The sequence below is a fragment of the Oncorhynchus tshawytscha genome, linkage group LG19 (genome assembly GCF_018296145.1).
Source record: "Oncorhynchus tshawytscha isolate Ot180627B linkage group LG19, Otsh_v2.0, whole genome shotgun sequence".
In the NCBI taxonomy this organism is placed as follows: Eukaryota; Metazoa; Chordata; class Actinopteri; order Salmoniformes; family Salmonidae; genus Oncorhynchus; species Oncorhynchus tshawytscha.
Genome location: NC_056447.1, coordinates 8,462,826 through 8,486,384, shown reverse-complemented (window position 1 = coordinate 8,486,384; position 23,559 = coordinate 8,462,826). Strand labels below are relative to the sequence as shown.

Below are 23,559 nucleotides of genomic sequence, written 5' to 3'. Positions count from 1 at the left end.
ACTTATTTAGCAGGCGAAACCTCGAGGACGAACCATTCAGTTTTTTTTTTTTTTTGGGGTCACTCTCTTTTCAATGGGTTTTCATGTGGAATCCAGATTTCTAAGGGACCTTCTTGCAGTTCCTATCGCTTCCACTGGATGTCAACCGTCTTTAGAAATTGGTTGAGGTTATTCCTTTGTGTAATGAAGAAGTACGGCCATCTTGAACGAGGGTCACTTGAAGTGTACTGTTAGGCGCGTGACCAGAAAGCATGTTTCAGTTCGTTTTCCTCCTGTATTGAACACAGATCATCCTGTCTTCAATTTTATTGATTATTTAAGTAAAAAAATTCCTAAAGTTGTATTACAAACTTAGTTTTGGCAAAGTTTACGGGTAACTTTTGAGATTTTGTAATCACGTTGCTCAAGTTGGAACCAGTGTTTTTTCTGGATCAAACGTGGCAAATAAATTGACATTTTAGATATATATCGATGGAATTAATCGAACAAAAGGGCCATTTCTGATGTTTATGGGACATATTGGAGTGCCAAAAAAAGAAGCTTGTCAAAGGTAAGGCATTAATTATATTTTTATTTCTGCGTTGTCGCGCCTGCAGGGTTGAAATATGCTTTCTCTCTTTTGTTTACGGAGGTGCTATCCTCAGATAATAGCATCGTTTGCTTTCGCCGAAAAGTATTTTTGAAATCTGACATGTTGGCTGGATTCACAAGTGTAGCTTTAATTTGCTATCTTGCATGTGTGATTTAATGAACGTTTGATTTTTATAGTAATTTATTTGAATTTGGCACTCTGCATTTTCCCTGGCTTTTGGCCAGGTGGGACGTGTCCCACATATCCCAGAGAGGTTAAGCCTGTATCCGTATCAGACTCATTACAAAAGGTCAGACAATTTAACGGTAATTTATATCTGGATGAGTCTGAAAAGTTAGCCCTTACCTGGACACTGATAAGCTTCTAAATTGGAATGCAGTGGCTGTACAGTAACATGCTATACATCACATCAGAGCTCAGAGTCGCCACTTCACAAATCTGTATATGTTTTGACTGACAGCCGTTCTGAATTTGAGCATCACACGACAAGAAGTTGCCTCCCTCCAGCTAATTGGGCAACTTTTGCAAATGTTTTGTTTAGGGGTGCACCGATATGATATTTTTGGTTGATACTGATATCTTCTTTGCCAAATAAAACGATACCGATAACCGATTCTTTAAAAATTGTTTTAAAAAATTAAGCATTCTAGTACAGTTAAATAGTTGAAACACACACTGAAAAGTTGTTTTGTTGGCATTTACGTTTGTCCCCATTAGCAGTAAAACATAATCAAAACCTATTTCGTTCACTTACTTGCTGTGCTGTTTCGTTTGATCAGTCTCAACCAGGATTTCATCATACATATCAAGAGGTGAAGTTTCAGCTCTGTCTGGCCGTGGCCTCTCTTCCTCGGTGCGCACTGTCACTGTGTCCATTTCCATCTTGTCCAGCTGTGTGTAACATTCAACGTAAACCCTGTTTCTTGTCTGCATCGAAGTAGCAGTCTTTGTACCTAGCATCAAGCATGATGGTGAGGCTCAGAGAGAATACCACAAATCGCTTGTTCACAGCCTCTAGTAGAGTACTTTACCAAGTTAACCCCACGGTCTGTCGGCAGTTTTGTTGAGCAGGCATTTCAATGCCGTGACAGAGGGTATCACGTCTGCTGCAGACACAGTTGAGCTTATTTCTCGAGTCAGTTGTTTGAATGGAGCTAGGAGTGTTCATGTTCTCAAGTTCCAAGCATGTTCTCAAATGCCATTGAAATGGCAGCAGTGGTATGAGAACCAGCACATTCTTGAGCATGCAATCTGGCTTTCCTCAGTACCAAATCCTCGTCGACTCACTGTGCTGTCAGACTCCTCATGCTCATGGGGCGGACATCGCAGGTCCAAATGTCAGCCGTGAAGCTAATAGCAGTGACACCCATAGCAAGAAGTACATGGATGTGAGTGTCAACAATACTGTGTAACTCCGGTAGGGCAACATCTGAAAAATAGTGCCTACTTGGTAGTGTGTACCGGTGCTCGACCAGTCGGCGAAAGCCAACATCATCCACAACAGAGAATGGTTGATTGTCAAGGGCAATAAATTCCATTATCTTGGCATTAATGGATTTCTCCTTTGAGTTGTCTTGCTGAAATGTCCTTACTCTTTAAAATGACTGCTCGACTTGTTGACTGCTCGATCCACACAGCAGACATTGTGGGCTAGGTTAGGAATGCTGTGTTGCACGGGTAGCGCTATATTTTTCTTGGCATCATTACTTCATCTACCTACGTTATATAGGTATGCACGTCATCTTTGACATCAGTTTTACACATCGCCGTTATACTAGACATCGGGCCAATGTTAACATTTTTAGCTTATATAGGCCGATTCCGATAGGCTCACCGATTTTTATATCGTGCATCCCTAATTTTGTTGTCTGGGTGAGAGAAATGTTGTAAATTGTTTTGATGTACAGTTACAAGATGACATGGCGTTATACCCTGGGTTGTCCTGAACAGAATGGTTGTATGTTGAAGAAAATTTGTTATGGACCAAGCATCTAAATGCACTCATGACTCCATTCTATGCATACCAAAATGACGATTTATTTCTCTGAATTGCTTAGTGGAAGCCTAACACTGTAAGATCGTATTTAATAATTTAGCTAGTAATGTTGGCAATAGAACAAGCGTTCAAATGATGCACACCTGACCCAAATTGACATATGCAGAACCAGTCAAAAGTTTGGACACATCTACTCATTCCAGGGTTTTTCTATTTTTGACTATTTTCTACATTGTAGAATAATCGTGAAGACACAAACTATGAAATGACACATGGAATCATGTAGTATCCCAAAAAGTTTTAAAAAATCTAAATAAATTTTATTTTTGACTAGCGACCCTTTCCCTTGACAGCTTTTGCGCATTCTCTCAACCAGCTTCATGAGGTAGTCACCTGGAATGGATTTCAATTAACAGGTGTGCCTTGTTAAAATGTAATTTCTTTCCTTAATGCGTTTGAGCAAATCAGTTGTGTTATGACAAGGTAGGGGTGGTATACAGAAGATGGCCCTATGTGGTAAAAGTCCATATTAAAAATAAAATAAAATATTATTTCACCTTTTTATTTGATCAGGTAAGCCAGTTGAGAAAAAAAAATACTGGCGTGCAAAAGAGCAGAAAGACAAATCTGGGGATGAGGTAGGTAGTTGGATGGGCTATTTACAGATGTGCTGTGTTTAAAGTTAGTGCGGGAGATAGGTCTCCCTAACTTGAGTGATTTTTTTTTTTTTCTTTTTTCTTTTTTTCCCCTTCTCAATTCGTCCCAGTCATTGGCAGCAGAGAACTGGAAGGAAAGGCGGCCAAAGTAGGTGTTGCCTTTGGGGATGACCAGTGAAATATACCTGCTGGAGCTACGGGTGCGTGTTGCTATGGTGACCAGTGAGCTGAGATAAGGCGGAGCTTTACCTAGCAAAGGCTTATAGATGACCTGGAGCCAGTGGGTTTGGTGACGAATATCTATCGAGGACCAGCCAACGAGAGCTTACAGGTCGCAGTGGTGGGTAGTATATGGGGCTTTGGTGACAAAACTGATGGCACTGTGATAGACTGCATCCAATTTGCTGAGTAGTGTTGGAGGCTATTTTGTAAATGACATCTCTGAAGTCAAGGATCGGTAGGATAGTCAGTTTTACAAGGGTATGTTTGGCAGCATGAGTGCCATATTATGGCAAGAACAGCTCAAATAAGCAAAGAAAAACGACAGTCCATTACTTTAAGACATGAAGGTCAGTCAATCCGGTAAAGTGCAGTCGCAAAAACCATCAAGCGCTGCTATTAAACTGGGTCTCATGAAGACCGCCACAGGAAAGGAAGACCCAGAGTTACCTCTGCTGCAGAGGATAAATTCATTAGCGTTACCAGCATCTCAAATTGCAGCCCAAATAAACGCTTCAGAGTTCAAGTAACGGACACATCTCAACATCAACTGTTCAGAGGAGACTGTGTGAATCAGGCTTTCATGGTTGAATTGCTGCAAATAAACCACTACTAAAGGACACCAATAAGAAGAGACTTGCTTGGGCCAAGAAACACGTGCAATGGGCATTAGACTGGTGGAAATATGTCCTTTGGTCTGAGTTCAAATGTAACATTTTTGGTTCCAACCACCGTGTCTTTGTGAGACACAGAGTAGGTGAACGGATGATCTTCGCATGTGTAGTTCCCCCTGTGAAGCATGGAGGAGGAGATGTGATGTTGTAGAGGTGCTTTGCTGGTGACACTGTCTGTGATTTATTTAGAATTCAAGGCACACTTAACCAGTATGGCAACAGCAGCATTCTGCAGTGATACGCCATCCCATCTGGTTTACGCTTAGAGGGACTATAATTTGTTTTTCAACAGGACAATAACCCAACATACCTCCAGGCTGTGTAAGGGCTATTTTACCAAGAAAGAGTGTGATGAAGTCTTGCATCAGATGACCTGTCCTCCACATTCCCCCGACCTCAACCCAATTGAGATGATTTGTATTAGCATCTGAGGTTATTCATCAATAACACAGACCCCAAAGCAAATCAGGGGGAGAAATGTATTTGAGCAGGACAAATCATAGGTGCTATGCTGAAAAGTAGACGTTCAGTCTTCCCTGTCCTTCAGTATTTCTCCACAGAACAAAGGTCAGGATGCCACTTATAACCCCCCAAGTATCCCACTCCAGACTCCATGTACAGACCAATGAAAACGTGGCCCACGTAGCTCTGTCATGACTGATATCCCACAGATCCTTAACAGATGTTAAACTGAAAACCAACTCCTATTGATTGTTAATCCTTGTCCTCTCATCCCCTGCGTTGTGTATTTATCTTCAAAATATTCTTATTTGGGGTGAGTTGGACCGCAGAGTGGAGGAAAAGCAGGTAACAAGTGCTCAGCATATGTGGGAACTCCTTCAATACTTTTGGAAAAGCATTCCAACCCTACCATATCACAACACAACTTGATTGGCTCAAACGCATTAAGAAGGAAAGAAATCCCACAAATTAACTTTTAACAAGGTACACCTGTTAATTGAAATGCATTCCAGGTGACTACCTCATGAAGCTGGTTGAGAGAATGCCAAGACTGCGCAAAGCTGTCATCAAGGCAAAGGATTGCTACTTTGAAGACTCTCAAACACTTTTTTTTTGCTTACCACATGATTCAATGTGTTATTTCATAGTTTTGATGTCTTCACTATTCTACAATGTAGAAAATAGTAAAACAAATAAAAAATCCTTGAATGAGTAATTTTGTCAACTTTTGACTTGTACTGTATGTAACATTTCAGTTTTTTTTTATTTAAACATTTCTAAAAACCTGTTTTTGCTATGTCATTATGGGGGTGTTGTGTGTATGTAGATTTGAGGAGGGGGTAACAATTTAATACATTTTTGAATAAGGCTGTAATGTAACAAAATGTTGAAAAAGTCGAGGGGTCTGAATATTTTCAGAATTCACTGTATCTGATTGACATTGCGGTTGCATAAGTGCTCGAAATTAAGGGTGTCCCGCAAACAAATTCTGGGACGTTCAAATCAACTCTGGGATTGACAGTGGTTGTTGAACTTTTATCATCGTCCCAGAAAGGTCCCAAAATGTTAAAACGTATGGGACTGATGGAAGAGATCCGAACACTTAGCTTAAAATGTTGATAAACTATTATTTCTTCACATTATAAGCACAAATGTACCAAAATGCAAGTAGCAGGAAAACACTGTTCCGATGCGCACTGCACATGCCAGTGGTTTCAAATGACAGAGAATAATTTGGAGGGTAGCTCTAAAGATGCATCAACTAGCATGGGTTGCTAATATGGCTATTGTGATGTTGGCTATTGAAAACGTTGACATCCTACATTATATTTGTGAAATCTGACTGGTGTTTAGCCCATCTCTTATGTAATTAAAAGGATTCATTTTCTGCTGCCTCCCTCATGTCAGCATCGGTGTGCACATGAGGCTATAGCCAATGCACATATCACCTTTATCATGTGGGACAATTATTTAAGCACATTTAAAGCAACTATTCTCAAATATTATTCCAATGTTGGCCTTTTTTAGAGGTTTTTTGTGTATTTCTGGCTCAGTTGACAGACCCATTCATCTATTTCAGTAGGCCCTGTACTCTTATTTGCCTATTAAATCACTGTTATGCACAAAACAATGAACCATCACCATTGTGTGTTCTCTCCCAGCTTCATGGTTTGAAAGAGGTGCGTAATTCCAGTCCATATAATAGGCCTACAGTATGCTTAGCTGAATCACTGATACAATTCCTGCCTCAAGGCTCTGCCCCTTTCTTTGTGTGCTGTCGGGAGCACCATTCGGACTGATATAAATTGCTAGTTGGACCATAGGGTGGGGGCATTACAATGAGTTGGGTCCGGGGCTGTTGGAACCGATTCTGTTTTATATTTATAGCTAACTTAACAAGTCGCCTAATTAATACAGTGCCTTGCAAAAATATTCAGACACCATGGATTTGTTACGTGGGATAAAAATGGATTTGTCGTTTTTTTTGTTAACAATATACACAAAATACTCTAACATCGAAGTGGAAGAAATATTCTGTCCCGATACATACAGCATCTGTAACATCCCTTAGTCAAGTCGACTACAAAGACCAGGAAGCTTTTCAAAGCCTTTTTTTTTTTTTTTTTAAAGGGCTGTAATTGGCAACAATAACAAATCAGACATTGACTATCCCTCTATGCATGGTCTAGTTAAATTATGCTGTGCATTGTATTATATCACCCAGATACCTCAAAGATAGTCGTTCTTCTGAACTGAGCTGCAGGACATGAATGAAACTGCTCAGGGATATTACCATGAGGCCATTGGTGAACTCCATGGTTGTGATGGGACAGGACTGAAGATGTATCAACAACATTGTAGTGACTCCATAATAATAACCTGAATGACAGAGTGAAAAGAAGACAAATCTAAAAAATTATTCCAATACATGCATCTTGTATGCAACGGCACTAAAGTAATACTGGGGGGAAAAAACATGGCAAAGGGATACATGTTTTGGCCTAAATACAAAGCCCTATGTTTGGAGCAAATCCAACACAACACATCGCTTAGTAACTGCCAGCTTATTTTCAAGCTTGGTGGTGCCTGCACTAAACTAAGGACCCTGGGACTCTGCTACTGGAGCCTGGACTTCCTAACGGGCAGCTCCGAGGTGGTAAGGGTAGGCAACACATCCGCCACGCTGATCCTCAACACGGAGGCCCCTCCCATGACTGCGTGGTTAAGCAGGGCTCCAACATAAAGTTTGCTGACGACACAACAGTGGTAGGCCTGATCACCGACAACGATAACACAGGCTATAGGGAGGAGGTCAGAGAACTGGCAGTATGGTGGCATGACAACAACCTCTCCCTCAACGTGATCAAGACAGAGGACCTGATCGTGTACTACAGGAAAAGGAGCACCGAACACACCCCCATTCACATTGACGGGGCTGTAGTGGAGTAGGTTGAGAGCTTCATGTTCCTTGGAAGCAGAACAGACACAACTATTTAACTGTACATCACCAACAAACTGTCATGGTCCAAACACACCAAGATAGTCATGAAGAGGAAACGACAATGCCTATTTCCCCCTCAGGAGACTGGAAAGCTTTTGCTTGGGTCCTTAGATCCTCAAAGTTCTATAGCTGCAACATTTGAGATTGAGGGAGGCAACAGATTTATGAATCCTTATTTTTTAAATAGATTTTATTACCACTTTGACATTTAGTGTAGATTTTTGACAAAAAAATGACAATTGAATCCATTTTAATCCCATTTTGTAACACCCATCAATTGAAGAAATCCAAGGGGTCTGAATACATTCGTATGGCACTATATGCAATTTGCCAACACCACCAGAGAGAAACTGACATCATTACTAATTACGTTTCCATTTCCCCTTGACTTCATGTGTGCTTTCTTGTCTTTAGGAAAAGGCTGAATTATGTCAACCATGCACGCCGTCTGGCTGATGGGGACTGGACAGGGGCAGATAGTGATGAGGAAGCAGTGGTGGTGGACAGAAAGGAGGAGGAACAGCAGAAGGAGAAGGATGCAGAGGATGATGGGATGGAGATTGAGAGGAAGAAGTTGCCAAAGTACTATGCCAACCAGGTCAGAGCAATATTTCTGACAATGCATCATTTTACCAGAAGAGAGCACATGACTTGCCATGGTAGCATTTTCCTTCTGCCAGCATTTATACATTTGTTTCTGAAATATACACATCCCTTTAAATGAACTGGTTAAAGCAGTTAGGCAGGACAGAAACAGTTTTATGACATAGTACTGATTTTATGATTTGAAAAGCTATTTTACAGAAAATGTAATTGTGTACTAAACTCTGTAATTCAGTCAAAATAAATCACAGGAATCCAAGTAATGTAACTGAACTGGGGTTTCTCTTCCTGTCCAGCTCATGCTGTCAGAGTGGCTAGTGGACGTCCCTCAGGAACTGGATACTGATTGGCTCATGGTGGTCTGTCCCGTGGGGAAGCGCTCTCTCATCGTCGCCTCCAAGGTAAGGAATCAGTGGTTTCCTTACATGTCACATTTATATTTATTATGGATCTCCATTAGCTGCTGGCAAAAGCTCCTCTTCCTGGGGTCCAGCAAAATTAAGGCAGTTGTACATTTATTTATTTTCTCCCCAATTTCAATCTGGTCTCATCACTGCAACTCTCCAACGGGCTGGGGAGGTCGAAGGTCGAGTTGTGTCCTCCAAAAACATGACCTGCCAACTCGCTCTTCTTTAACGCCTGTCCCCTTAACCCGGAAGCCAGCGGCACCAATGTGTCAGAGGAAACGCCTGTCAACTGACGAGGTCAGCTTGCAGGACCCCGGCCCGCCACAAGGATTCGCTAGAGCGCTATGAGCCAAGTAAAGCATGCCCCTAACCCGGACGCCGCTGGGCCAATTGTGCGCCGCCCTGTGAGTCAGCCGATCACAGCAGGTTGTGATACAGCCCGGGATCAAACCCGGGTCTGTAGTGAAGCCTCTAGCACTGCCAAGCAGTGCCTTAGGCCGCTGCGCCTCTCGTTAAAAAACCATTACAGTACATTCACAACAGATTTCACAACATATTAAGTGTGTGCCGTAAGGTCCGTATTCTACTACCACATATCTACAACACAAAATCCATGTGTATAGTGCGTATGTTATTGTGTGTTTGTATGCACGTGTCTGTGCCTATGTTTGTGTTGCTTCACAGTCCCTGCTGTTCCATGTATTTTTGTGTGTTTTTAAAAAAATCTAATTTTACTGTTTGCGTGAGTTACTTGATGTTGAATAGATTTCAATGTAGTCATGGCTCTATGTAGTACTGAGCGCCTCCATAGTCTGTTCTGGACTTTGAAGAGACCTCTGGTTGCATGTCTTGTGGAGTATGCATGGGTGTCCGAGCTGTGCGCCAGTAGTTCAAACAGACAGCTCGGTGCATTCAACATGTAAGTACCTCTCACAAAGTAGTGATGAAGTCAGTCTCTCCTTCACTTTGAGCCAGGAGATATTGACATGCATATTATTGTTAGCTCTCTGTGTACATGCAAGGGCCAGCCGTGCTGCCCTGTTCTGAGCCAATTGTAATTTTCCTAAATCCCTCTTTGTGGCACCTGACCACACAGCTAAACATTAGTCCAGGGGCCACAAAACTGTAGGACTTGCCTTGACAGTGCAGCGCTTAATTATGGACAGACTTCTCCACATCCTAGCTACTGTTGTATCAATATGTTTTGACCATGCCTGTTGTGCCGGGATTCATCCAATGGCATTGAGGAGTGTACCACCTCAGTCACCGGCTTTATCAATAAGTGCATCGACGACGTTGTCCCCACAGTGACTGTACATACATATCCCAACCTGAAGCCATGGATTACAGGCAACATCCGCACCGAGCTAAAGGCTAGAGCTGCCGCTTTAAAGGAGCGGGACACTAATCCGGACGCTAATCCGGGCACTACAAAACCTCTTGTATTACCTCTTATAGACTATATTAGGCCCAGCCTTTGGAACTTTTGTTTTCCTAGATATGGCTACTATATTGTGATCACTACATTTCGATGGATTTGGATACTGCTTTCAAATACATTTCTGTAGCATTAGTAAAGATGTGATCAATATATGTTGATGATTTTATTCCTGTGCTGTTTGTAACTACCCTGATTTGATAACCTGAACCCGGTTGCACACACTAGTTACAGTTTGAAGCTTTCTCTTGAGTGGGCAGCCTGATGCAAGCCAGTCAATATTTAAATCACCCAAAAAATATACCTCTTTTGATATCACATACATTATCAAGCATTTCACATATGTTATCCAGGTACTGACTGTTAACACTTAGTGGTCTATAGCATCTTTTGTTTTACTTTTAAAAAGCCAAAGAAAAGCATGTCTCAATGAGCATGTGTAAAGGTAAGTCGAGACTGCCCAATTTACAAATCACCTTGCATCGGAAATGAATAAAATCAGTTTGTTGGTCACAAACACAGATTTGCACGTTATTTCAGATGCATTGAAATGCTTGTGTTTCTAGTTCCCAAAAGTGCAGTAGAACCTAGCAAGAAAAGAAAATAAACAATACACATATTATCCTGATGTATTTGGATATATTTTTTTATAGTTGTACGAGCAATGTCAGACCGGAATATATAGTGTGTGTACTAGAGGTCGACCGATTATGATTTTTTTTCAACGCCGATACCGATTTACTGGAGGACCAAAAAAAACGACACCGATTTAATCGTGCAATTTAAATAAATAAAAAATGTAATTAAAATTTGTAATAATGACAATTACAACAATACTGAATGAACACTTATTTTAACTTAATATAAAACATCAATACAATCAATTTAGCCTCAAATAAATAATGAAACATGTTCAATTTGGTTTAAATAATGCAAAAACAAAGTGTTGGAGAAGAAAGTAATATGTGCCATGTAAAAAAGCTTAACATTTAAGTTCCTTGCTCAGAACATGAAAGTTGGTGGTTCCTTTTAACATGAGACTTCAATATTCCAAGGTAAGAGATTTTAGGTTGTAGTTAATATAGTATTTATAGGACTATTTCTCTCTATACCATTTGTATTTCATATACCTTTGACTATTGGATGTTCTTATAGGCACTATAGTATTGCCAGTGTAACAGTATAGCTTCCGTCCCTCTCCTCACCCCTACCTGGGCTCGAACCAGGAACACATCGACAACAGCCACACTCGAAGCATCATTACCCATTGCTCCACAAAAGCCGCGGCCCTTGCAGCGCAAGGGGAATAACTACTCCAAATCTAAAAGCGAGTGACGTTTGAAACAGTATTGGCGCACACCCAGCTAACTAGCTAGCCATTTCACATTGGTTACACCAGCCATTAGGCTGATAGGCTTGAAGTCATAAACAGCGCTGTGCTTGCGAAGAGCTGCTGGCAAAACGCAGGAAAGTGCTGTTTGAATGAATGATTACGGGCCTGCTGCTGCTGTCAGACTCCCCTATCAAATCAGACTTAATTATAACATAATAACACACAGAAATACGAGCCTTTGGTCATTAATATGATCGAATCCGGAAACTATCATTTCGAAAACAAAACGTTTATTTCGGGTGGCATCCCTACGTCTAAATATTCTTGTTACTTTGCACAACCTTCAAAGTATGACACAATTACGTAAAATTCTGGCAAATTAGTTCGCAATGAGCCAGGCAGCCCAAACTGTTGCATATACCCTGACTCTGCGTGCAATGAACGCAAGAGAAATGACACAATTTCACCTTGTTAATATTGCCTGCTAAACTGGATTAGTAGTTATAACTAGTGATTATGATTGATTGTTTTTTATAAGAGAAGTTTAATGCTAGCTAGCAATTTACCTTGGCTTCTACTGCATTTGCGTAACAGGCAGGCTACTCGTGGAGTCCAACGCTCTAACCATTGCACTCCACTAGTTAACTGTGCGATTGAAACTCCTGAGCTGACAAGGTCGAAATCTGTCGTTCTGCCCCTGAACAAGGCAGTTAAACCACAGTTCCTAGGCAATCATTGAAAATAAGAATGTGTTCTTAACTGACTTGCCTAGTTAAATAAAAGGTATAAAAAATAATAATAATAATCGGCGCCCAAAATTACCGGCCATTCCGATTTAATCGGTCGACCTCTAATGTGGACACACACAGTGCATTCGGGAAGTATACAGACACTTTGTTCTTTTGCCCCTCTTAAATCTTTTATTTTTATTGACCAGTCTGAGATGGCATTTTCTTTGCAACATTCACTGTTGACGTTGAGACTGGTGTTTTGCGGGTACTATTTAATGAAGCTGCCAGTTGAGGACGTGTGAGGCGTCTGTTTCTCAAACTAGACACACTAATGTACTTGTCCTCTTGCTCAGTTGTGCACCGTGGCCTCCCACTCCTCTTTCTATTCTGGTTAGAGACCGTTTGTGCTGTTCTGTGAAGGGAGTAGTACAAGGCGCTGTATGAGATCTTCAGTTTCTTGTCAGTTTCTCACATGGAATGGCCTTCATTTCACAGAACAAGAATAGACTGACGAGTTTCAGAAGAAAGTTATTTGTTTCTGGCCATTTTGAGCCTGTAATCAAACCCACAAATGCTGATGCTCCAGATACTCAACAAGTCTAAAGAAGGACAGTTTTATTTCTTCTTTAATCAGGACAACAGTTTTCAGCTGTGCTAATATAATTTCAAAATGGTTTTCTAATGATCAATTAGCATTTTTTAAATGATAAACTTGGATTAGCTAAAAAAGTGCCATTGGAACACAGCAGTAATGGTTGCTGATAATGGGCCTCTGTACGCCTATGTAGATATTCCATAAAAAATCTGCCGTTTCCAACTACAATAGTAATTTACAAAATTTAACAGTGTAGCGTCTACACTGTATTTCTGATCAATTTGATGTTATTTTAATGGACAAAAAAATGTGCGCTTCTCAAAAACAAGGACATTTCTAAGTGACCCCACACTTTTGAACGGTAGTGTATGTAAGAATGCTGTTCATTGACTAGCTCAGCATTCAACACCATAGTACCCTCCAAGCTCATTAAGCTCGAGGCCAAAGGTCTGAACCCCGCCATGTGCGACTGGGTCCTGGACTTCCTGACGGGCCGCCCCCAGATGGTGAAGGTAGGAAACAACACCTTCACTTCGCTGATCCTCAATGCTGGGGCCCCACAAGGATGCGTGCTCAGCCCCCTCCTTTACACCCTTCTCACTCATGACTGCGTGGCCACGCACGGCTCCAACACAACAGTAGTAGGCCTGATCACCAACAATGACGAGACAGCCTACAGGGAGGAGGTGAGGGCCCCCTGGGAGTGTGGTGCCAGGAAAATAACCTCACCCAACGTCAACAAAACAAAGGAGCTGATCATTGACTTCAGGAAACAGCAGAGGGAGCACCCCCCCCATCCACATATAGATGGGACTGCAGTGAATGTGGAAAGCTTCAAGTTCCTCGGCATACACATCACTGACAAACTGAAATGGTTCACACACAAAGTTTGGTGAAGAATGTGCAGCAGTGCCTCTTCAAACTCAGCAGGCTGAAGAAATTTGGCTTGGTACCTAAAACCCTCACAAATGTACAATTGAGAGCATCCTCTTGGGCTGTATCACTGTCTAGTACGGCAATTGCACCACCCGCAACCGCAGGGCTCTCCAGAGGGTAGTTCAGTCTGCACAACGCATCACCGGGGGCTAACTACCTGCCCTCCAGGACACCTAGAGCACCCAATGTCACAGGAAGGCCAAAAAGATAATCAATGACAACCACCACCTGAGCCACTGACTGTTCACCCTGCTGTCATCCAGAAGGCGAGGTCAGTACTGTCAATCAAAGCTGGGACAGAGTGCCTGGAAAACAGCCATCTCAAGGCCATCAAACTATTAAATAGCCATCACTAGTACATTAGAGGATGCTGCTGTATATACATAGACTTAAAATCACTTGCCACTTAGTGTGTATTGTTGTGAAATTGTTAGATATTACTGCACTGTTGGAGCTAAAAACACAAGCATTTCGCTACACCCTCAATAACATCTGCTAAACACGTGAATGTGACAAAGAAATTTGATTTGACTGAAATAACAATGAAAAAGTTCTCACGTCTCTGTTTCCCACCATTTGAAGGGGTCCACTGCAGCATACACCAAAAGTGGCTACTGTGTGAACCGCTTCCCTTCTCTCTTGCCTGGAGGGAACAGACACAACTCAGCAATGGGAAAAGGTACGTGGGCCTGATCCCATTTCAATCTGTAGCTTCCAGTTCCTCCACCCCGTCAGGGTTCACAGATTTAACTGGACTGGGTGGGGGTTTGGTTTTGTACGTATTGGCTGGTGCAATAAAATTTTCCCTTTTTGAAGATTATTAATGTACTATCTTATCAATATAGTGATGGCTCCAATTAGACCAATGGGCAAAGCAGAACATCCACCGTTATTACTTAACCTATCCAATACTTTCAGATCTGTGAACACCCTGAGGGTTTGGAGCTAGGAGGGGCTAGGAATCAAAATGGAACCCAAAAAAGACCCATCCCATCTATTCTACCACTGTCCTTGCAAACTGCATCCATGCAAAAAATATATGACCACACATGGTAGTGCTAATGTTTGGTCTGTGTGCAGATTACACCATCCTGGACTGTATCTACAGTGAGGTGGAGCGGACCTACTTCATCCTGGATGTCATGTGTTGGAGGGGCCATCCAGTGTACGACTGTCCAGTAAGCACACACAGATTGATTAGCAGAGCATTGAAGTTCCAGTGGAATTACAGTGCTGTAGTACTAGTGTCTGGGATACAGATGTGCTCTTTTTGCCATGTTGACCAATTCATCAGTCATTTGGGGATTTTAGTGACCACTTTGTTGATGATGGTGTTTGTTTTTCCATCAACAGACAGAGTTCCGGTTCTACTGGCTCCAGTCGAAAGTCCAGGAGACGGATGGCATGGCTGACATTGCCAAGAGGAACCCTGTAAGAGCAATACACAATAATAAATATATTGTGTATATAGACCTTTTCAATTTAGTCCAAATGAGGATGATTAGAGGCACAAAAAAAAAGTATAAATAAAAAAAGGACCAAAGAGATCACCTCCTTTTTCCATGTTTATTTTGATTTGACCATGACCGCCAACACATGCAGTTTCTTTTGGTGTATTAAACTGAAAAAAAGTGTACTCGTGAGATTGTGGAAAGATAGTCATATTGTCATTAGATGATCAATTAACTGTGGCCTGTGTGCTGTCTGACAATATGGTTGTTGCTGGGTTTTTTTCTTCTCCATAGTTCAAGTTTGTGAGTCTTCAAAGCACTGCCTGCTCAACGGAAGCCATTCAGCAAGCACTTGCAACAGAGTACAACTTCAATGTAAGAACAACTACAACTGCATACTACTTCAAATGCAGCTATTTAGTCCTATAGTACATCTGTGATTCTACTTGTAGTCTGTAAAAGGGGCAGAACAGTCTGTGATTCTTCAGTAGAGTGAATCTCCTCTGTTTGCTTCTCGACACTCTTGGGAAAGAATGAAGTGTACTTCATAGAATGAACACACATTGCTAGTCTGGGTTTCCCGGTTCAATGCGCCATCTCTCAACTTATAGCTCCCAATAGAACCTCTCTCAACCTCATTGACTTGTCTAGAGTCTGTTTTGCTGCTCAGCCCACCACCATTGAGGTTAAAGGTGAGACTGCTCTCCGGGGGCATGATGAGGCAGTTGTAACAAGCCCAAACTGAGTGGATTCTGTGTGCCCTCAGGTGGACGGACTTCTGTTTTACCACCGGCAGACCCATTACACCCCCGGCAGCACCCCTCTGGTGGGCTGGCTGCGGCCCTACATGGTCGTCGATATCCTGGGCATGGAGGTCCCGTTGGGGCCCCTCACCGCCAAGCCCGACTATGCCGGCCACCAGCTGGCCCAGATCCGGGAGCACAAGAAGACCTCCGACCATGTCCGGCCAGGGGACCTGAACGGCCGCTACGAGCTGGAGCACCTATCCACCCCCGACCTGGAAAAGGGAGATGGCGACGCCGCCACCTCGCCCCGCAGCAGACCGCTGAAGGAATCTCGCATGGAGACCTCAGAGAAGAGCACGAGTTAGCTAGCCACTGAAGGCCAACTCAGTTAGCTAGCCACTAAAGGCTAACTCAGTTGGCTAGCTGCTAAAGGCTAACTCTGTTCTGCTAACCAATAATATTGTAATGCTTTGCTGCTCGCCATGCCAGAAAGAAAAATTACAAAAATCTTCAGACTACGTTGTGGGGAGGTTTTTTTGGACAGTTACATTGCGAGGCATTTAATGAGCGGGAGTTCAATGAAATAGCAAGTTAGTCACTGTGCTTCATTTGGAACGCCCTGAGTTCAGGCATCGCTTGGTTCACCAGAGCTGTATCCACATTTTCATTACACTATGTAAAATGCAAGGGCCCTGTTAAAGAAGCCAGTTTCCCGGACCTAGATTAAACGCATTCCTAGATAAAAAATTTAAAAAACACTTTCAATTATATTTTTCCATTGAGAGACCACTGGGGCTGGGCAACTTACTTTAGTGTTGCCGAAATGAACACTGTTCTTCTGCTCATTTTGCCGGGCCTTGTGAATGGACAACTATACGTCATTGCACTTTCAGAAGTTCAATAAATAACACAGTTGGTTACACAGGCCCTTTAGACCTAAATTGACAGCGTCTGTCATGGCCAGATGTGTAACAAATGCAAAAGTTTATTAATCTGTTTCTTTTAAGTGTATGTTTATTAAATTGTTTTAATTGACTTTTCAATTTTTGTTCTCAGACTTTTATTCAAGAGGTAAGAATGATTAGGCATTGACCATGGATAGATGAGATGGGAATCATTAAGCTAAATCAAGATGAATTCAGTTATTTTGATTGAAATCTAACATCAACTGCTTAAAAAGTTATAGAGCAGGGGTGTCAAACATACAGCCTGTGAATTTTTAGGGGGGGGATGAACTCAATATACTTTAAAATTACTAAAACCAAATCGAAACTGTGTAGAAATTATAATGGACCTACAGTTCCTTCAGAAAGTATTCACACCCCTTGACTTTTTCCAAATGTTTTACGCCTGAATTAAAAGTTAATTAAATTGAGATTTATTTTGTCACTGGCCTGCACACAATACCCCATATTGTGTGTAGGCCAGCGTAATTATGTTTTTTGAATTTTTTTACAAATGAAACGCTGACATCTTGAGCCAATAAGTATTCATCCCCATTGTTATGGCAAGCCTAAATAAGTTCAGGAGTAAAATGTGCTTAATAAGTCACATTGACTCACTCTGTGTGCAATATAATGTTTAATATGATTTTAAATGACTACCTAATTTCTGTACCACACGCATATAATTATCTGTGAGGTCCCTCAGTCGAGCAGTGAATTTCAAACACAGATTCAACCACAAAGAACATGGAGGTTTTCCAATGCCTTGCAAATAAGGGCATTTATTGGTACATGAGTAAAAATGGATGTCATAGAAAACTGAGGATGGCTCAACAACATTGTAGTTACTCCACAAGACTAACCTAAATTACAGAGTAAGAAGAAGGAAGCCTGTACAGAATAAGAATATTGCAAAACAACTCGCCACATTTTCAAGCATAGTGGTGGCTGCATCATGTTATGGGTATGCATGCAATTGTTAAGAACTGGGGAGTTTCGGGATAAAAAAGAAATGGAACAGAGCTAAAACCTGGTCTGCTTTCCACCAAATACTGGGAGATGAATTCACCTTTCAGCAGGACAATCTAAAACGCAAGGCCAAATCTAGACTAGTTGCTTACCAAGAAGATATTGAATGTTCCTGAGTGGACGATTTTACAGTTTTGACTTAAATTTGCTTGGAAATCTATAGTAAGACTTAAATGATTGTCTAGCGATGATCATCAACCAATTTGACAGCTCTTGGAAGAATTTTGAAAATAATAATGTGCAAATATTGTATAATTCCAGTGTGCAAAGTGCTAAGAGAATTACCCAGAAAGACTCACGTCTGTATCGCTGCCAAATGTGATTCTGACATGTATTGACTCATGGGTGTGAATACTGTAAAAGAGATTTCTGTATTTCATTTTCTATCATTTTGCAAAAATGTCTAAACATGTTTTCACTTTGTCATTATGCTGTATTGTGTAGCTTGGGTGAGACTTATTTATTTATTTTATAAATTTAGAATTAAGGCTGTAACAACAAAATGTGGAATAAGTCGGAGTATGAATACTTTCTGAAGGCACTATATTCATACAGTTTCTTGACTGTCCAGCTAGTAAATATTTTTTGCAAATTGACATCAAGGAAATATATAACCAATTTTCACTGTGGCCCTCTGCACCTCGTTGAAGACCACATTTTGTGTTGTGGAAAACAGTTATACAGACAGCTCTGGAACGTGACTAATTTCATTAAGACAAAATGGCTTAATTAGCATCGGAGTTGCATGGTGACATTTGAGTAACTGTGGGGGACAGAGTTGCGTTGTGTGGAAAGAGCCTGTCAACAGGAAGGAAGTGTGTGCCTATCTACGTGTGGTGAGACTGGGAACACAACCTCTGCAGCCTTACTCAGACGCTCACTGCTGACAGTACGAAAGATGCATGCAACTCAATATTAGGAAGGTGTTCCTATTACATTCCACTCCTGTCTCGACTTTTAAGTCTTTACTGAAGACTCATCGCTTCAATAGGTCCTATGATTGAGTGTAGTCTGGCCCAGGGGTGCGAAGGTGAACGGCAAGGCACTGGAGTGACAAACCTCCCTGGCTGTCTGTGCCTGGCCGGCTACCCTCTCTCCACTGCGATTATCTGCCTCTAACCCTATTACAGGGGCTGGCTCACTAGTTCTCTCCCTAGGAGGGGTGGGTCACGTCGTGTCAGGCTTTTTTTTGCTATACTTGATATGAGTGGGTAGAGTCACTGACGTGGTCTTCCTGTCCGGTTTTGCGCCCCCTCGAGCTTGTGCAGTCGGGGAGGTCTTCGTGGGCTATACTCAGCCTTTGCTCAGGGTAGTAAGTTGGTGTCTGTTGACATCCCTCTAGTGGTGTGGGGCTGTGCTTTGGCAAAGTGGGCATGGTTTATATCCTGCCTGGTTAACCCTGTACGGGGGGAATTTGTCGGACGGGGCCCACAGTGTCCCCCGCTACCCCCCTGTCTCATTCTCCAGTATCTATACTGCAATAGTCTGTGCCGGTGGCTAGGGTCATTCTGTCCTATCTGGTGTAATTCTCTTGTCTTATCTGGTGTTCTGTGTGAACTTTAGTATGCTCCCTCTAATTCTCCCATTTCTCCCCTCCCGGAGGACCTGAGCCCTAGGACCATGCCTCAGGACTACCTGGCCTGACGACTCCTGGCTGTTTTTGACCCTCTCCCTCCCTCTCCTGCTCTACTGCACCCGCTGTCTCAACCTCTGAATGCTCGACTATGAAAAGCCAACTGACATTTATTCCTGAGGTGCTAACCTGTTGCACCCTCTACAACCACTCGGATTATAATTTGACCCTGCTGGTCATCTATGAACGTCTGAAGATCTTGAAGAATGATCTGGCCTTAATGGCCATGGACTCTTATAATCTCCACCCGGCACAGCCAGAAGAGGACTGGCCACCACTCAGAGCCTGGTTCCTCTCTAGGTTTCTTCCTAGGTTCCTGCCTTTCTAGGGAGTTTTTCCTAGCCACTGTGCTTCTACATCAGCATTGCTTGTTCTTTTAGGTTTTAGGCTGGGTTTCAGTATAAGCACTTTGTGAAATCTGCTGAAAAGGCTCTATAAATACATTTGATTGCCGAAAGGCAGTCTCTTTGGCAAAGCAATCTTCAAATATGAACATTCTATTATTGAGCTCAAAGAGATAAGAGGATTTGATCCTGATTGATAAACCTCACAGCTATCAGCCAATCACAATGTTTTATGCAAATTAGACTTGTGGGAAAATTTGTATAACTTAATTCATACATTTGATTGCCTAATGTTAGAATGTTTCCATTATGACGTAATACATTTAATTGTAAACATAAACATTGGGTGCGGGAAGAACAAAGGTTCCCGTTTATTGAACGTTTTACCACCAGCCAATGTGATCACAGCAGAGAAGCTCTCGCTGTTCAAACTTCCCCCCCAGTTCATTGTGAAAACTGTAGTCTATGTCGTACCCAGCAAGCAAAAGCAAGGTGCTACTACTGAATTTAGGCAACCACAATCTGTTATGCAAGCCAGAGACAGACAAAAAATACTTTGGTCTGATGCATGTTTTGTGCAAATTAATTGAAGTTGAACATCGCCAAATGCGTCAGTTTAATTACGTGCAATAAAAAAGCGCAGTGCCTAGGCCTATTTAATGAAACCCTGGCTGACGACGTAGGCAACAAATCTCAAGGCAGTGAATCCCCGATTTCCCCACTTTGCTCCTTTTTTGAAATGGCAAATTCACTTTCTCATCCATAAATTCATATCAAGTGCAAGTACGCTGTCCAACAGCTAGGAGGCAAGGTTATTATAGTAAACTGAAGTTAAATAAAATAATTAACAAACCCGTTTGAAAAACTAAAACTATACTGAAACTATTTTTGCCTCCTAAACTAACTCAAGTTTTAAAAAAACATCACGAATTCTGTTCAGTTTGAATCTAATGGGGTTTTGGGGGGTTGAAATCTGGCGGGTAAATGCAGCCAGGTGATGGCGATGTTTCAAATAGGCCTAGCTTGTGCATCACTATCACTAGCTGTCACTAGCTAACAGGGGCGGTAGCTAACTTCATTATTCTTACATGTACTACCAAAGTTCAAGTTGGATTGGCGTGAACATGGACAAAGAGTTTCCTTGCGCCATATTGTTGGATCAGTGTCGGCACTATTCCTTTTAATTCCAAGTCTCATTGAATTTTACTTTATCATTTAAACCAAACCTATGACCTGACCCATCACCTTATGTATTACTGCCCCCATTTACAAGAAGTGGCATCCCAAAAAACACAACAAAAATAAATTATTTAACACAAACTGAAACTAATTCATATAAAAAGGAAATAGAAATGCTTATACAACAAACTAGTAAATTATGTCTGGAAACGAATTGAAACTAATAGAAATAAAACAAATATAAAACCACAATTATAATAACCTTGCTAGGAGGGATGTAGATTGCTAAAATAATGATTATGATCACATGTACTCAATTTAAGTATTATGCCTAAGGGGACGCCTATAAATTTGGCAGCCAAGCACGAGTGATTGGTGTAGCCTTTTATCATCTAAACATGAAATATCTTCATGCCGAGAATAAACACCACCAAGCTTTTTTTTAAATATATAGTTACGGGGGGGGGTCCTGTCTGGACGCCATCTCAAAGAGGAAGGACAAATAATACAACTGAAATGAGCGTATCAAAATTGTCAATTGTAAGCAAGTCATGATGATCAGTATGTGTGTGAGGAATGATGAAGCAAAAACAGCTCGATTAAATATTGTAAGCTAACATTTTCCATTTTTAATTATTTCTCTCGTTAAGGAGTCCTCTAGCCACTTTGAACAGCATGATCTTGGATTGACACTGCATTCCCACAAGGGAATGACCGCAACAGGTCTTAACAGTATTGTTAATTGTCATTCTTAAAATTCGAATTCTTTTAACAGATTGTTTTAGGAGGAGCGGAAGTGAACCCTGGAAACCTAAAGATCTCCCAGTGTGTTTGTAAACCGCTGTTCTGTAGCGGCTGTAACGGGTTGCCAAGAAAGTCCCAAGTCCTGGAGAGACTCAAGCGTGTATCTCCAATGGGTTGTATATGCTATTGGTTTACTGTTATAAAAATACTGTTAAAAGTAACAATTCATAGACCTAAAACATACATGGCCAACCTTGCTCCTAGAGATCTAGGTGTGTACTGAGTTTTCAGGTTTCAGTTCCAGCCCTGACATTCTGCTTATTATTTGTATAAGACACGTCTGTAGCTATGAAGTGCTTTGAAAGGCTGGTCATGGCTCACATCAACACCATTATCCCAGAAACCCTAGACCCACTCCAATTTGCATACCACCCCAACAGATCCACAGTTGACACAATCTCTATTGCACTCCACACTGCTCTTTCACACCTGGACAAAAAGAACACCTACGTGAGAATGCTATTCATTGACTACAGCTCAGCGTTCAACACCATAGTGCCCTCAAAGCTCATCACTAAGCTAAGGACCCTGGGACTAAACACCTTCCTCTACAACTGGATCCTGGACTTCTTGATGTGCTGCCCCCAGGTGGTAAGGGTAGACCACTACATCTGCCATGCTGATCCTCAATACAGGGGCCCCTCAGGGGTGTGTGCTCGGTCTCCTCCTGTACTCCCTGTTCACCATTGACTACATGGCCAAGAATGATTCCAACACAATCATTAAGAGGAAAAGGAGGGCTTGGCATGCCCCATTCTTATTGAAGGGGCTGTAGTGGAGCAGGTTGAGTGCTTCAAATTCCTTGGTGTCCACATCAACAACAAACTGTCATGGCCCAAACACACCAAGACAGTCGTGAAGAGGGCACGACAATGCCTATTCCCCCTGAGGATAATGAAAAGACTTAGCATGTGTCCCCAGATCCTCAAAAAGTTCTACAGCTGCACCATCGAGAGCATCCTGACTGATTGCATCACCGGCCGGTATTTCAACATCTCGGCCTCCGACCGCAAGGCACCAGAGGGTAGTGCGTACGGCCCAGTATATCAATGGGGCCAAGCTTCCTGCCATCCAGGACCTCTTTACCAGGTGTTGTCAGAGGAAGGCCTTAAAAATTGCCAAAGACTCCAGCCAACCAAGTCATCGACTGTTCTCTCTACCACACGGCAAGTGGTACCGGAGTGCCAAGTCTAGGCCCAAAAGGCTTCTTAACAGCTTCTGCCCCAAGCCAAAAGACTCCTGAACAGCTAACCAAATTGCTACTCTCTTTATTATCTATGCATAGTCACTTTACCTACATGTACATATTACCTCAATTGCCTCTTTGATTTAACTGGCTACTTGGGCTTTGTCTCTCTTTCCTGTACAAGTTTCCTCCCCACTGACTTTCTCCAATGGGTTTTGAGAAGTAGGCGATGAGAGGAATCGAGTAAGGATTCATTGAGGAAGAGTCTAGCACTCACTTGTCAACTAGCTCACGTGCTACAAACTTGCCTCTGCTACACTCACTGACCACCACCTCCTCCACATCAATCTCAGCAGCCAGCAGAGCACACTGTGTGAACTGAGTTAATCTAGCACCCACAGAACACATTTTGTGGGTATTTCTTTCTGCTACATTGACTCTGATCATACAGCTGATTTATACTGTTGTAGCCATAGGAGGAAGTTAAAGGGGTGTGACTGTAGCAGAGGTGAATTCTAATAGCCACTGTGATGTGATGTCATTTAACAAATTTAACTATGTGATGTGATGTCGTCCCCTCTGAGACTTCAAGTAGTGTCT

The 23,559-nt window shown here is 42.0% G+C and overlaps 1 protein-coding gene across 1 annotated transcript in view; it reads left to right on the top strand.

The window, feature by feature from the left end:
- The window catches only part of snupn (snurportin 1), a 30,044-nt gene extending 13,161 nt beyond the window's left edge, over positions 1 to 16,883 (top strand). The window contains exons 3-9 of the mRNA XM_024379028.2: positions 8,015 to 8,198; positions 8,500 to 8,604; positions 14,226 to 14,322; positions 14,724 to 14,821; positions 14,997 to 15,074; positions 15,389 to 15,469; positions 15,861 to 16,883. Of these exons, the coding sequence (XP_024234796.1) occupies positions 8,015 to 8,198; positions 8,500 to 8,604; positions 14,226 to 14,322; positions 14,724 to 14,821; positions 14,997 to 15,074; positions 15,389 to 15,469; positions 15,861 to 16,205 (988 nt within the window). The 3' untranslated portion in view covers positions 16,206 to 16,883. The remainder of the gene's footprint in view (positions 1 to 8,014; positions 8,199 to 8,499; positions 8,605 to 14,225; positions 14,323 to 14,723; positions 14,822 to 14,996; positions 15,075 to 15,388; positions 15,470 to 15,860) is intronic.
- The last annotated feature ends 6,676 nt before the right edge of the window (positions 16,884 to 23,559 follow it).